This window comes from Ahaetulla prasina, chromosome 15, assembly GCF_028640845.1.
Source record: "Ahaetulla prasina isolate Xishuangbanna chromosome 15, ASM2864084v1, whole genome shotgun sequence".
NCBI classification, from domain to species: domain Eukaryota; kingdom Metazoa; phylum Chordata; class Lepidosauria; order Squamata; family Colubridae; genus Ahaetulla; species Ahaetulla prasina.
The window spans coordinates 2,859,052-2,875,728 of NC_080553.1; the positions used below are offsets into that span (position 1 = coordinate 2,859,052).

Genomic DNA, 16,677 nt, shown 5'->3' on the forward strand with positions numbered 1-16,677 from the left:
TCCATCACCAATCTCTTTCCATTTATGACTGTATGACTATAACTTGTTGCTGGCAATCCTTATGATTTATATTGATATATTGACCATCAATTGTGTTGTAAATGTCGTACCTTGATGAACGTATCTTTTCTTTTATGTACACTGAGAGCATATGCACCAAGACAAATTCCTTGTGTGTCCAATCACACTTGGCCAATAAAAAATTCTATTCTATTCTAAAACTGTGATTTTCTGAAGCATGTTGTCTTAAATTGAAAGAATTCCACTAGAAAAATATAGAAGTTGGATTTTGTTTCCCTAAAGATAAGAATCAAATTAGATTAATCATTTGATTAATCCCAATAACTGGGATGAATTCAGCAAAACAGGGAAAACAACAGAAAAAGATATTTTCAGCACGCTTTTTGTGCTGAAAACGCCCCTCGCTTATACTCGAGTTTTTTTTTTTAAGCCTCGGCTTATACTCGAGTTTTTTTTTTTTTAAGCCTCGGCTTATACTCGAGTTTTTTTTTTTAAGCCTCGGCTTATACTCGAGTTTTTTCTTTTTCACATTTTACCGGACGGAAGCCCTGCCGGTGCAGTGAGAGGCGGGCGGGGAGCCGCCAGCCTTCTCAGCTGAGGGAGGGAGGCTTTCCCCAACCGGTAGGTGCCTCATTTCCCACCCTCGGCTTATACTCGAGTCCCCAGTTTACCCCAGTTTTTGGGGTAAAATTGGGGACCTCGGCTTATACTCGGATCGGCTTATATTCGAGTATATACGGTAATCCCAATAACTGGGATGAATTCAGCAAAACAGGGAAAACAACAGAAAAAGATATTTTCCACACAACATGCAGTTAACTTGCAGGAAGGACTCATTGCCCCAGGAATGGGTGATGGCCATTAGCTTAACTTAGCCACACAGAGGGAATTGTGTGAAATTCATGGAAGACACACTCTCCAGCAAAGCAGGTTCTTGTGGCACCTTAAAGATTAAAGTCCACACACATCTGAAACTTGCTAAAGTTAGAAAACACTGTATCTAAAAGTTTAAAAATCACCCTTGCTATACAAGGGGCTGAAATTTCGAAGTGTCTGAATGCACATTACAGAATACAGAAGACCAGAGTTGGAAGGGACCTTGAAGATCTTCAAGTCCAACCCTGTTGGGCTGCTCTGCTGGCTTGGAGAATGGGACTTGTTTTGCTTTTGTGGCTGACCCTGCAATTCCTTTCTTCTCATCTTTGTAAAACTGAACACACTCAAAACTGTAGAAATGGTGGTAGACTTTAGGAGAAACCCTTCCATACTTCCACCTCTCACAATACTAGACAACACAGTATCAACAGGAGAAACCTTTAAATTTCTAGGTTCTATCATATCGCAAGATCTAAAATGGACAGCTAACATCAAAAACATCATCAAAAAAGGACAACAAAGAATGTTCTTTCTGCGCCAACTCAGAAAGCTCAAACTGCCCAAGGAGCTGCTGATTCAGTTCTACAGAGGAATTATTGAGTCTGTCATTTGTACCTCTATAACTGTCTGGTTCGGTTCTGCAACCCAACAAGAAAGACACAGACTTCAGAGGATAATTAGAACTGCAGAAAAAATAATTGCTACCAACCTGCCTTCCACTGAGGACCTGTATACTGCACGAATCAAGAAGAGGGCCGTGAAAATATTTACAGACCCCTCGCATCCTGGACATAAACTGTTTCAACTCCTACCCTCAAAACGACGCTATAGAGCACTGCACACCAGAACAACTAGACACAAGAACAGTTTTTTCCCGAAGGCCATCACTCGGCTAAACAAATAATTCCCTCAACACTGTCAGACTATTTACTAAATCTACACTACTATTAATCTTCTCATCGTTTTCATCACCAATCTCTTTCCACTTATGACTGTATGACTGTAACTTTTTGTTGCTATCATTAAGGGTTAAATTGCAACCATTACCATCATTTGTGTTGTAAATGTTGTACCTTTGATGAAGGTTTTTTTTTCTTTTTCTTTTATGTACACTGACAGCATATGCACCAAAACAAATTCCTTGTGTGTCCAATCACACTTGGCCAATAAATTCTATTCTAAATTCTAAAATTCTAAAACATCATTTTTTTTTCTTCATCCTCAAGAAATGGCCTCTTAGGACATCAACAAGACACCTGTCCTTCAACACAAAGGCAGAACTGACTCCATCTGCTACCACCCCAGACTTAGTATGTTAGAGAGCTGGTAGAAGATGACCAGGAATGACCTTATCCGATAGAAGCTTTTAAAAGGATGCAAATGAATTGACCAGCTGTCTGCAAGGAGCATAAATCCTTCCCTTTCCCACCATCCAGTCAGAGCTAAAGAAGCTTCTTGGATGAGAAGCGCAACATCTTCAAAAGAAAACAACAACAACAAAGAAGTCCAGTTGCCTCCTGAAAAAGCACCTTTGGGACAACCATGACCTGGAGGACTGAGAATCTCTGCAGACTTTTAGCTATACAATTTGGGATGAAGACCCTTCAAATGGTGCGGGAGTAGGAATGGATTTCCAGAGGAAAAAACCTGCAGACTACAGGAATCAGGAGCACCACTCAGGTGACCATGAGGACACAGATAAACCTCCAAGGGCTTCAAAAGGTTGCAAACAACCAGCTGCCTGTATCAATCCTTCCATTCCCCACCATCCCGTCAGAGCTGAAGAAGCTTCTTGGGTGAGAAGTGAAATGTCTTCAAAAGAAAAGTCCAGCTGCCTCCTGAAAAAGCACCTTTAGGACAGCTGCATGGAAGCTCAATTCAATCAGAATAGAGCAGGAAGGGACCTTGGAGGTCTTCTAGTCCAACCCCCTGCTCAAGCAGAAACCTTAGTGGCTGTCCAGTCTGTTCTTGAAAACCTCCAATGATGGAGCACTCACAATGTTTGGAAGAAAGCTGTTCTGCTGATTGATTTGTTTTCACCCCCAGGTTAGATCTCTCCTGGATGGAAACTTATCAAGGATGCTGGCTGGGGAATTCTGGGAACCGACTATCTGAAAGCTGCCAAGATTGAGAAAGGCAGTGAATCTGACTCTTCTCTCTTTGAACACGTGGGAGGAAAAAAAGGCAATAAAAGGAACTAAGACAGCCCCACCCTATGAGGAAACAACGTCTTGGCAGTGAGTTTGACTCTCCACGTGGTATTACTTGCTTCCTTATTTTCTGTCCTGCAGAGCAGCTGAAGTTTGCAAAGTGCCTAAAAGGTGGCATGTTGGAGAACGTTTGAGAAACAAACTTGGAGGTGCTGACAAAAAAACCCCCCAGCAGCTTCCCCTTTCTTCTGCACCCAAACAAACGAACACTATATCTTTAGGACAGCAGAATTGGAAAGCCACAAGCAGTTGCTAAGCACAGAGCCCTGCACTCTGCTTGCCTGAATTCAAATTGTATCCTACAAGAGTTAACCACATTGAACCCCGAGGGCTAGTTTCTTTAAATAATTTCTAATTCCTCTTGGAGCCGAGTTGCACAAGGAGATCCCAGTGTTTGCAAAATATGACGTGCATCTACTGTGACAGCTTCACCTGCTTCATGAATCGAAAAACAAAAACTCAGATAACAGAAAACAAGATAAAGCAGTACAATTCTTAATACAAATCCATTACCAACCAGCTCATGGCTACAATCTTAGCAAGCACCCACTTTAACAAACATGGAAAACCTTGATGGCCCAGTGGTTAAAATGCAGAATTACAGGCAAACTCTGCCCACTGCCAGGAATTCGATCCTGACGGGCCTGGAGATTGACTCGGCCTTCTATCCTTCCGAGGTGGGTCAAATGAGGACCCAGATTGTTGGGGGCAAGAGGCTGACTCTGTAAACTGCTTAGAGCGGGCTGTAAAGCACTGTGAAGCAATATATGTCTAATTGCCATTGCTATTACTACTATTACTATTATTACCTTGATGAACGTATCTTTTCTTTTATGTACACTGAGAGCATATGCACCAAGACAAATTCCTTGTGTGTCCAATCACACTTGGCCAATAAAAAAATTCTATTCTATTCCTTTTCCCTCCCTCCCTCCCTCCCTTTCCTTCCTTCCTTCCATGGTACACAGTGCAGTATTGCAGGCTAATTCTGCTGACTGCCAGGAGCTCAGAGTTGACTCAGCCTTCCCTCCTTCCAAGGTTGGTAAATTGAGGACCCAGATTGTTGGGGGCCAGAGGCTGTCTCAGAGAATGCTCTAAAGCCCCATGGAATGGTATATAAGTCTAAGCGCTAGTGCTAGTTCTATTGTTCTCTCAGGAACAGCCCCAGAGAAGGCTCTGATCTAGGTTGCAGTGGGGAAGTGCAGGAAATGTAGTGTAAGCAGCACCTAAAAGAGTGGGGGCAGGTTTGGCCACCTCTTCACCTTGCCACCAAACAGAAGGTCAAACAGAGGGGACTGTCATGAGCCTGACATTTTGCACATCCAAACAAAGTCTTGCAAACTGCACTTCAATGTGAACTTAGAGCCAGCTCAGCTGCTGCAAGACTGGGTCCCAACCAAAACTTTGATTCTGGAATGCCACTTGGCCCTTTGCATATTTCACTGCCTGGATAGAGGCCGTTCCAGGCTGGGAAGATCTTCAGAGCTCCCTTATTTTATTTATTTATTTGATTTTTATACCGCCCTTCTCCCGAAGGACTCAGGGCGGTGTACAGGCAAAAATAAAACAGACAGTACAATATACAATTTAAAATGCAATTAAAAAACTTATTTTAAAATTGGCCTGAACAGTAAAAATATACAATAAACTAAAAACCCCATTTAAAATTAATTAATAAGAATTTAAAATTTAATAAAATTCAATTTAAGCCAGCCCCGCGCAAATAAAAAGATGTGTCTTCAGTTCGCGACGGAATGTCCGAAGGTCAGGTATTTGGCGTAAACCCGGGGGAAGTTCGTTCCAGAGTGTGGGAGCCCCCACAGAGAAGGACCTTCCCCTGGGGGCCGCCAGCCGACATTGCTTGGCGGATGGCACCCTGAGAAGTCCCTCTCTATGGGAGCGTACGGGTCGGTGGGAGGCATGTGGTAACAGCAGGCGGTCCCGTAAGTACCTTCCTAGGAAACCAAATGCAAAGGCACCCAATGGTGGCTTATAGAATTAACAAGGCACAACTGTTGTGCTGATACAGCATGCGCTAAGTTAATGTATAGTATCACGCAGGGGTGGCTGGCTGGGTAAAATAAAGGCAACATGACATCTGGGACTGCATACCTGATGCCCCAATTAGAATAGTGTTGGAAGGGACCTTAGAGGTCTTCTAGTCAGCCCCCTGTTCAAGCAGGAGAAGCTCTACCATTTCAGACAAGTGACTGTATAATCCCTTCTTAAAAAACTCCAGTGATGGAGCGCCCACCATTTCTGGTGGCAAGCTGTTCCACTGGTTAATTGTCCTCACTGTTAGGAAGTTTCTCCTTAATTCCAGGTTGCTTCTCTCTTTGGTTAGTTTCCATCCATTGTTTCTTGACCTGCCCTCAGGTGCTTTGGAGAATAAGTTGAGCCCCCCTTCTTTGTAGCAGCCTCTCAAATATACTGGAATACTGCTATCATGTCACACACACCCCTTTATTTTCTCTAGACTCGCCAAACCCAAAACCTGCAATCTTTCTTCATATGTTTTAGTTTCCAGGCCTTTAATCATCTTAGTTGCTCTTCTCTGAACTTTTTCCAAGTCTCAACATCCTTTTTGTAATGAGGTGACCAAAACTGGATGTATTATTCCAGCTGTGGTCTTACTAAGGCTTTATAAAGTGGCTTTATAATACTTCATGTATTAATACTGCTTTATAAATTTAGTATGCCACAACTTTTTTATGTGCGAAGTGGGCTTTGTTGGCAAAGATGCCCTCTTGACTCTTCGACCCTCACCCACAAGGATTTGTGTGGCTCATGAAAGGCTCAGATACAAGCTTATAAGCCCAGATTCTGACAACAGGTTGACCTGTAAATTCTCCAATTAGTCTAATGTGTAAATCCAGCCTACCAGCAAGCACTCAGGGCAGCAGCCAAGCCCCCACAGAGAAGGCCCTTCCCCTGGGGGCCACCAGCCGGCATTGTTTGGCGGACGGCACCCTGAGAAGTCCCTCTCTATGGGAGCGTACGGGTCGGTGGGAGGCATGTGGTAACAGCAGGCGGTCCCGTAAGTACCTTCCTAGGAAACCAAATGCAAAGGCACCCAATGGTGGCTTATAGAATTAACAAGGCACAACTGTTGTGCTGATACAGCATGCACTAAGCTAATGTATAGTATCATGCAGGGGTGGCTGGCTGGGTAAAATAAAGGCAACATGACATCTGGGACTGCATACCTGATGCCCCAATTAGAATAGTGTTGGAAGGGACCTTAGAGGTCTTCTAGTCAGCCCCCTGTTCAAGCAGGAGAAGCTCTACCATTTCAGACAAGTGACTGTATAATCCCTTCTTAAAAAACTCCAGTGATGGAGCGCCCACCATTTCTGGTGGCAAGCTGTTCCACTGGTTAATTGTCCCCACTGTTAGGAAGTTTCTCCTTAATTCCAGGTTGTTTCTCTCCTTGATGAGTTTCCATCCATTGTTTCTTGACCTGCCCTCAGGTGCTTTGGAGAATAAGTTGAGCCCCTCTTCTTTGTAGCAGCTTCTCAAATATACTGGAATACTGCTATCATGTCACACACCCCCCTTTATTTTCTCTAGACTCGCCAAACCCAAAACCTGCAACCTTTCTTCATATGTTTTAGTTTCCAGGCCTTTAATCATCTTAGTTGCTCTTCTCTGAACTTTTTCCAAGTCTCAACATCCTTTTTGTAATGAGGTGACCAAAACTGGATGTATTATTCCAGCTGTGGTCTTACTAAGGCTTTATAAAGTGGCTTTATAATACTTCATGTATTAATACTGCTTTATAAATTTAGTATGCCACAACTTTTTTATGTGCGAAGTGGGCTTTGTTGGCAAAGATGCCCTCTTGACTCTTCGACCCTCACCCACAAGGATTTGTGTGGCTCATGAAAGGCTCAGATACAAGCTTATAAGCCCAGATTCTGACAACAGGTTGACCTGTAAATTCTCCAATTAGTCTAATGTGTAAATCCAGCCTACCAGCAAGCACTCAGGGCAGCAGCCAAGCCCCGACAGCCACACAGCATTTTGTACTTTTACTTTGTCAATGCTAGTTGACACATCAATGGAAAAGCACACAGGACTTGCATCCCCAAAATTGTGGAGACTGCCAGCTCTCTTCCTATGGAGGTTTTTGAAATGGAACTGAATGTATTTATCTGGAGGAGCTGGTTTGCTAATATTTAAGAAATAAATTAAAAAAAGCCATTAGTTAAGAAATGGGCTCCAAGCAATCAAGGGTCCAGCTGCAGACACTTCTAGCCTCTTTGGCTGTTGCAAGCAAGCAAACTTCTCATCCCCCCATTTGTGTGAACCCCCATTTTTTCTCCAAGTGTGCAGTCAGAAACGCTGGGTGATTTGATAGTAACAAGAGCCCATAATCTGCAGGGCAAGGACATTCTCTAATGCCCACAAAAAGCTAAATTGCACCCTCTCCCTTTCCACGAAGTTTTCTTCCATTGCAAAACAGACATTGTCTCGGTAAGAAAAATGTGGGCCAGAGAACTTGTGGGGTGGGGTGGGGGTGGGGGAAACGAGGCTCAGCCAGAAATTCCACCGCAGAATCTGTAAAGGCCTCCGCCGAAGAGAAGTTGTTTGCAAGACTTTTAAATCAAAAACAGATGTAGCCTCTCTTTCCACTGGGTTTTAGGTTACACTTGGAAGGGGATGGTGGGGTGGGGGGTGGTCGCGCCGCGTTAGTTGTTGTTCTTTGAACATCATGGAAAAAAAAAAAGGGGGGGGGCTTATTGGGTCTCCCAAAACCTCGGCGCCCGCCTTTTTATCGGTGGATTCTTTTTCATTTTGGAAATCTTGCACTCACGGCCCAACATGGCTGTCAGCGAACAATGGGGGCGGGGGGGCCGGCGGGTTTTTTTTTTTTTTTTTTTTTGGCAAAGAGGAGGAAGGGGCCCAAATCCGCTTTCTGAGCTGGGATGCACCGATGGGTTAGCGGGGCAGAAAGCTGTTTTTGCTGGAGAGAACGAGCCAGCGAGCTACGGGGAAAGGGAGGCTGGGGTGCTGCTGGCCCCCTTCCCTCGGAATTTCAACCCAGGCTGCCAATAGCGCCCCTCAGCCAGGGCTCCTACCCTGAGCAACCGGCTCTCTAACTCAGGAGAGCCCCTCGGCCCCGGGGGACAAATGGGCTCCCTCCGGAGATCTCCGACAAGAGAAGGCGCCGGGAGCAAAACTTGCGGCGTGTCAAACTGCGCCCGGGCCACGGGTGGGGGTGGGGGGCGCGCACCGGAGGTGGCCACGGCGGGGAAGGGATGAACCCCGCGGGTGGGGACCCTCCGCCGCCTCCGTCTGGCCTTTCGGGTGGGGGGTCCTCGCGCCTCCCTGGATCCCGTCGGGATGGCTAGACATCCCCCACCGACGATCCCGGTTCCGCAGCCCCGGATAGAGAGGGAAGGACTGGGGGGGGGGGGAACGCCGCCTCCCTCCCTTCCTTTCTCCGCTGGGAAGCCGGAGCCCCTTCTCGGCCTCGGAGGGGAAGGGGCGCCGGCGGTTGGCGCCCCAACTCTGGCCGGGATGAAGCGTGTCTCCCCCTCGCCCCCCAAGGCCGGCACCGAGGACGAGCCAGCGCAGCCCCCTTCCCGGCCCCCGCACCTCTGCCTCTTACCCCGCCGCCGGACAGACGTTCCTCCCGCGCGGACTCAGCTCCTGAGCGGCCCCGCCGGCCCATAAGAGCAGCAGCAGCAGCGGCAGCCCGAGGGGCAGCCGGCCGACCCCCGCAGCCGCTCCCCCGCCGGCGAGCCGGGCCCTCGGCGGCCTCTCCATGCGTGAAGAGCTGCGCTCTCCTCCGGCCCTCCCGGGGCAGCTGGGCTCCCCGACGGCTCCTCCTCCTCCTCCTCCTGCCTGCTCCAGCATCCCGGCCGGAAACGGCAGCGCGAGAGAAGCAGCCGCCGCCGCCCCCTCCTTGCCCCTCGGCCCCGGAGGCGGCGGCAGGAGCAGCGGACGGAGCGGCCAGCCAGCAAACGCTGCCCCGCTGCCCGCTGCCCCGTGCGCCAAAGCCGGCCAGGCGCTCCGGACCAAGGGCTGGAGAGCTGGGGCTGCGCGAGAAGAGGGAAGGGAGGGAAGGGGGGAGGGAAACCCCGGTCCTCCCCGCCCTGTCCGCCCCTCCAAAGCCCGCCGCCGGGATATCCCCTCTCCGTCGCTTGGTGCGCTGCACATTCGCCTGCCAAGGTAGCAGTGGTGAAATCCAATTTTTTAAACTACCGGTTCTGTGGGCGTGGCTGGGGACGGATACTGCAAAATCCCCGTTCCCACCCACCCCCCTCTGGGGCCAGTCAGAGCTCTCCGAACTGCTCAGAATTTCCGCTACCGGTTCTCCAGAACCTATCAGAACCTCCTGGATTTCACCCCTGCAAGGTAGGCTGGCCTGGAAGCGGCAGTTGCGGGGATCGTGTGAAGGGGGACACCTTTGCGCTTGCGGGGACTTTTTGCAGGCGTGGTTGGGACTTGGATGCCCGGGACTGGCCGGTGCAGAGGGTGAGATTCCGCCCCCCGCCCCCGAACAATCCCGTGTCCTCAGTGGCCGGATCTCGGGGAGAATTGCCTCCGATAATTTGAAAAGCTTCAAACCATAAACCCGGGTTAGGAAGAGGGGAAGTTCACAGAAATGGAAGCCCCAAGAATTCAGGGCAACTAAAGTAGCATCCCTTATACCAGGGGTCTCCAACCTTGGCAACTTCAAGCCTGGAGGACTTCAACTCCCAGCTTTGCTGGCTGGGGAATTCTGGGAGTTGAAGTTCTCCAGGCTTGAAGTTGCCAAGGTTGGAGACTCCTGCCTTAAACGGTTTGGCCTTTGGAAACCCAGCTTTTGCTGCCAAAGCTTGCCCTATGGTGGCCCTCAGCTGTTTTGTCTGGGGAGCTAAGCAGGGCTGGGCCTCTCTAACACTTCCCGGAAATTCCAAGGCTTTGGACTAACTGGGAAATCAAGCCACATGTCTTTTGTCACAGGAGATGACAGCTGATCCTCCCAGGAGCTTCTAGGATGAAAGTCCAAACAGGATCCTAGAAGAGTCAAACACTTTGGTCCTCACTTAGTTGCTTTGAGCTTCAAGCTTGGCGATTTAGTTGCGAATGTTTCGTCCCCATTCGAGGAGCCGTCTTCAGTGCGCTTTGCATCGATCCAAAGTGTGCTGAAGATGTCTCCTCGAATGGGGACAAAAACGTTTGCAACCAAATTGCCAAGCTCAAAGCTCAAACCAACAATTTAACCAACCCAAGCTACTAATATTCAAAGACATTTTAACTTCTGTTCTTGCCAAGAAAGCTTCAGGGACCTTCCATGAAGTCCACAGCTTGGTGTAAAGCAGGGGTCTCCAACCTTGGCAACTTTAAGCCTGCAGGACTTCAACTCCCAGAATTCTCAATTCTGGGAGTTGAAGTCCTGCAGGCTTAAAGTTGCCAAGGTTTTATTTATTTTATTTATTTTTATTTTATCACATTTATATACCGCCCTATCTCCCAAGGGACTCAGGGCGGTTCACAGGCAGGTAAAAAAGCACATATAAATACAGACTAAAATAACAGTTAAAAAACTTATTCTACATGGCCGAATTATTAAAAAGCAATATAAATAATAAAACCCATTTAAAACCAGTATAAATTTAAAATCTAATCCAGTCCTGCGCAGATGAATAAATGCGTTTTAAGCTCGTGACGGAAGGTTCAGAGGTCCGGAAGTTGACGAAGTCCTGGGGGGAGTTCGTTCCAGAGGGTGGGAGCCCCCACAGAGAAGGCCCTTCCCCTGGGTGTTGCCAGATGGCACTGCCTAGCTGACGGCACCCTGAGGAGTCCCTCTCTGTGAGAGCGCACGGGTCGGTGAGCGGTATTCGGTAGCAGTAGGCGGTCCCGTAAGTAGCCCGGCCCTATGCCATGGAGCGCCCTGGTGTAAAGGACACCAAATTTTTTGACCTGCTGTAGTGGGAAGACCCTTCCAGCCAGCCTTGTATGGTATTTCTCCACGCAGGAGGGGCTGTGGTCCAAAACCCATTCTCTCCCCAATCCCTTCTTGGGCTCTTCTCAGGGGTAAAATTTAAAAATTTCCCCTACCTGTTCTATGGGCATGGCTTGGTGGGTGTGGCAGGGGAAGGATACTGCAAAATCCCCATTCCCTCCCCACTCCTGGGGGAAGAATATTGCAAAATCTCCATTTCCTGCCCCTCCCCTCCGGGGCCAGCCAGAGGTGATATTTGCTGGTTTATTTATGTATGTATGTATGTATGTATGTATGTATGTATGTATGTATGTATTTATTTATTTATTTATTTTGTCACAACATCATACAAAAAGATTATATAGTATATAAACGTATATATGAGTAAATATTAGGAGGTATAAGCATATATATATATATATATATATATATATATATATATATATATATATATATATATATATATATATATATATATATATATATATATATATATATATATATATATATATATATATGAAGAAGAAAAGGAAAAAAAATAATAGGACAGGAACGGTAGGCACGTTTGTGTGCTTATGCACGCCCCTTATGGTCCTCTTAGGAATGGGGTGAAGTCAATAAGAAAGTTTTTGGTTAAAGCTTTTGGGATTATGGGAAGAGACCACAGAGTCAGGTAAAATATTCCAAGCACTGATGATTCTGTTACAGAAGTCATATTTTCTGCAATCTAGATTAAAGCAGTTGACATTAAGTTTAAATCTATTGGTTGCTCTAGTATTATTGCAATTAAAGCTGAAGTAGTCTTTAACAGGAAGAACATTACAATAGATGATTCTATGAGTTAAACTTAGGTCTTGTCGAAGGCGAAGGAGTTCCAAGTTTTCTAAGTTTGGTTCTCCAAACAACTTAAAATTTCCATTTCACCCCTGGCTCTTCTGCATCAGTGCAGTCCCAGAAGGACCTCCTCCCTCCCTCTGAGAATCAACAGGCCACCTTCCCCTAAACCCGACTGACCTACGGCTTACGGCTTGTGCTCCTTTATGACTGGCTAGAACGGTGCCTGGGGCCAGAGGGAGATCTTGAGTGAAGGTCACTTTTCCAGCCCAGCCCCTCTGGACAGATGGATTCTCACAGGTGAAGCTGCTGCGTGGTTTGATGCAGGGTTGAGCTGGCCATCTGTGGCTTGAACAAATGGCGGTCTCAGAAAAGGGGATCTTAGCCAAATACGTGAATCCAGCCAAGGAATGCCAGTTGTTTACCTCTCCGTCTTTGATCCCAGGCTGCCTGTCAGAAGAAAAGATGCCCCCTCAAGACCCTCTTTCCCCATGCAGTCTAGTGTAGCCTCTTGGTCTGTTACTCTCACATTCGTTTTAAGCTGTCCTTTGAATTGGGGGCAGGCAGGCAGGCAGGGGAGGGAGGGAGGAAGGAAGGAAAGAAAAAAGGAAGGGAGAAAAGAAGAAAAGAAGGAAGGAAGGAAGGAAGGAGAGAAAGGGAGGGACGAAAGAAGGAAGGAAAGAAAAGGGAGGGAGGAAGGAAAGAAAGAGAAGGAAGGAGAGGGAGAGAGGGAGAGAGGGAGGAAGGAAGGAGAGAAAGAGAAGGAAGGAAAGAAGGTAGGAAGCAAGCAAGGAAGGAGAGGAAGAGAGGGAGGGAGGGAGAAGGGAAGGGAAGGGAAGGGAAGAGAAAAGCCAAAAAAAAAAAAAAAAAGCCAGTACTTGCTGCATCAACACAATCATGAGAAGTGATAATAGAACATATTACACAGAATCATAGAATTGGAAGGGACCATGGAGGTCTTCTAATCCCACCCACGGCTTGAGCAGGAGAGACTATACCATTTCAGATAAATGGTCGTCCAGTCTCTTTTTGAAAACTTCCATGATGGAGCATTCGCAACTTCTTCTAAAAGCTCTTCCATGGTTAATTGTCCTCACTGTCAGGAAGTTTCTCCTTAATTCCAGGTTGTTTCTTGCCTTGGTTAGTTTCTATCCGTTGCTTCTTGTCCTGCCTGCTTTGCAGAATAGGTTGACGACCCCCTCAAATATTGGAAGACTGCTATCATGTCAGCCCTGATCCTTCTTTTCTCTAGACTAGACATACCCAATTCCTGGAACTGTTCTTCATGCGTTTTAGCTCTGTACTGCACTAGTGAGGACACACTTGGAATTCTGTCTCCAGTTTTGTATCACCAGGATACAAAAGGTGTTGAGACCCCAGAAAGAGTGCAGAGAAGAGCAACCAAGATGATCAGGGAACTGGAGGCTCAACTACCTGATGAATGGGTAAGGGAACTAAGTATGTCTAACTTAAGGAAGAGAAGGACTGGGGTGACATGATAGCTAGTACTTGAGGAGCAGTCACAGAGATGCGGGATGAACCTATTATCCAAAGCACCTGCAGGCAGGAGAAGAAGTAATAGGTGGAAGATCATTAAAGAGAGATCCAACCTGGATCTAAGGAGGAATTTCCTGATACTAAGAACAATTAATCAGTGGAACAGCTTCTTCCCTAGAGCTGTGGGTGTCCCGTTGTTGGAGGTCTTCAGTGAGAGATTGGACAGCTATCTGTCTGGGATGGCATAAGTCCCTTCTATTCTATTCTATTCTATTCTATTCTATTCTATTCTATTCTATTCTATTCTATTCTATTCTACTCTACTCTACTCTACTCTACTCCTATTCCATTCTATTCCATTCTGTTCCATTCTATTCCATTCTATTCCATTCCATTCTGCGTTCTCTTCTCTTCTCTTCTCTTCCCTTCTCTTCTCTTCTCTTCTCTTTAGAATAGAATAGAATAGAATAGAATAGAATAGAATAGAATAGAATAGAATAGAATAGAATTTTTATTGGCCAAGTGTGATTGGACACACAAGGAATTTGTCTTGGTGCATATGCTCTCAGTGTACATAAAAGAAAAGATACGTTCATCAAGGTACAACATTTACAACACAATTGATGGTCAATATATCAATATAAATCATAAGGATTGCCAGCAACAAGTTATAGTCATACAGTCATAAGTGGAAAGAGATTGGTGATGGGAACTATGAGACGATTAATAGTAGTGCAGATTCAGTAAATAGTTTGACAGTGTTGATGGAATTATTTGTTTAGCAGAGTGATGGCCTTCGGGAAAAAACTGTTCTTGTGTCTAGTTGTTCTACTCTACTCCTATTCCATTCCATTCCATTCCGCATTCTATTCTACTCTACTCTACTCTACTCTACTCTACTCTACTCTACTCTACTCTACTCTACTCTACTCTACTCTACTCTACTCTACTCTACTCTGTATTCCATTCCATTCTATTCTAAATTTAAAGATCCCTTCCAGCCCTATGATTCAGTTGGTGTTTTTTTTGCTTTGCACAATATAATTCTCTCCCTGGTCTTCAGAGTCTCTGGTTCCTGCTGTTCCTTTAAATCGGAGGACCTGCTTTGACTTTTCCAGCTTGGGAAGTGTGTGTGTGTATGGGGGGGGGGGGGCTGCAGGAAATGGAAGGGGACAACTGGATGACACCAGGAGCAGCATCCTTGGCCCCCTCTGACAGTCAAGCCAGCTCAAGATGCTCCAGGAGAAACCCAAACGCTTCTCCAGCACTTGAAAAGCAGAAACCAGGTGTGGTTCAGGCATCTCCAGAAGACACAGAAGCTTTGCAACACAGAAGTTTTGGCAGATTAATATTGAAAGGTTGCCATGCAGTGAAGGGCTATCAACCCCTACACACATTTCATCATATTGCTTTATGCTGGCATGGTCAGAGTTGATAATAACCCCACATTTAGGCAAATTTCTTGGCCTCAATTCTGACCAGTTGTACTTGCAGTTTTTGCTTTCGGATATTCTTTTCTGCCCTCCCTATGCAACGTGCACACCTGATGGACTGATAGAGTTCATTTTCTGATTTGCTGAGAGAGAAAGTTTTATGATCTGCTGGCGTTTCATTGCAACAAAGATGTCTTCTTCTGCACCAAAAGTGTCTTCAGGTTCCTGGTTTTTTAAAAATTCTGTCATGCAGATAAATGCTGGTTTCTCCTGCAGCTGGGCTGTCCTGAATGGAGTGGTGCACTGCCATCTAGTGGACACCTTTTGGATTGCAGGCTAAAGCAATAGCGATAGCACTCTTAGACTGAACAACCTGACTTAACCCCAATGCCCTGCAACCCCTCCCCAGCTAACTGCACTAGAATCCTGGGGTTGGTAGAGCCCTTAGAGGTCTTCTAGTCCATCCTTCTGTCCAGGGCAGGAATCCTCAGACTATCCCAGACAAATGGCTATCCAGTCTTTTCTTGGAGCCTCCAGGAATGAAGCCTCCATGAGTCCAGGAGGAAGACTGTCCATTGCTGGAAGAACTTCCATGGTTGGGAGATGCTTCCTTAGACTTAGGAACGGAACAATGCTTGATCATAGTTTGACCAAAAAGGGTGAGAAGGGGATCCAGTCACAAAACCTTATGGTTGGGAGGCCTTCTAGCCCAACTTTGAGTGGGACTCCTACTAGCCCAGGCAAATGGCCTTCTTGTCCCACCCTCGAGCACTATAGAACAGGGGTCTCCAACGTTGGCAACTTTTAAGATTTGTGGACTTCAACTTCCAGAATCCCTCAGCCAGCAAAGCTGCCAAAGTTGGAGACTCCTGCTATAGAACATAAAATTCCCTCCCCCTTCCCTGTGTCATCCCTTGAAGACTGGACAACTAGCATGCCCTCCCAGCCTCCTCTATTTTAGGCTAAACAATACTCGGTTCCTTTAACCCATTTTTCATAAGACTTAACCTTTAAGCCTCTTTGTTGCTCTTCTCTGCTCCCTTTCCTCCTTTTCGTATTGTGACTGGAACTGGAGAAGATACTGTGCGAGTGTGGTTCAACCAGTGTGGCATAGAGTGGTGCTCTCGCTTCCCACGATCCAGTCTCCACCTCTACAATCCTGGCTCTGTTAGCACCTGTGACATGCTGCTGGGTCATGCAAAAACTGTGGTCTACGAGGACACCAGATCCTTCTTGCAAACACGATGGCTAAACCAGGTAGCACACCTATTTTGTACCTGGTGCATCTGGTTTTTCTTGCCAAAATGCAGAACCTTACATGTCGGAACGTGTTATTAGATAAGATCCAGAGTTCAAGTCAATTCTAGACCTTTCAAATTTTGAGCCTGTATTCTGGTGTGTTAGCAACGCCTCTTCCCAAGGTTTGCATTGTCTACAAACATTATATGCACCCCTCTGTTCCTCATATTAGACATTTATGGAGATGTTGAAGAGTCCTTGGCAAGGCTGGAACCCCAGGTGCCCCCTGCATCTCTCCCTCCTTTTGGACATGGACCCTTTAAGGACCATGGGCTGGCTGTAGTAGCTCAGCCCACTGCAAATCCCTCTATCGTGTGTTCTTCCAGTTATTCAAGGAGGCTGTGCCCACTTTCCCTCCAATTCCTTATTAAAGTCTGGGCACGCTGCATCTACAGCATTCTGTTCCTCCAGTAATCCAGCCAGGTTCTCAAAAGCAAACTACGATTTGTCTGGTGCAGCTTGTTTTTAAAGAAATCCATGCTGGCTTCCGATAATTACCTTACTCCTTTTCTAAGCCCTTGCAAACCTGCTTGATTCACTAACAAACTCCGGCTAAATAGATCACGGTTTT

At 46.4% G+C, this 16,677-nt stretch overlaps 1 protein-coding gene across 1 annotated transcript in view; it reads right to left on the reverse strand.

Moving 5' to 3' along the window:
* The window catches only part of SCARF2 (scavenger receptor class F member 2), a 77,979-nt gene extending 68,820 nt beyond the window's left edge, over positions 1–9,159 (reverse strand). Inside the window, exon 1 of the mRNA XM_058157985.1 lies at positions 8,722–9,159. Coding sequence (XP_058013968.1) covers positions 8,722–8,969 — 248 coding nt within the window. The 5' untranslated portion in view covers positions 8,970–9,159. The remainder of the gene's footprint in view (positions 1–8,721) is intronic.
* Positions 9,160–16,677: the final 7,518 nt, after the last annotated feature.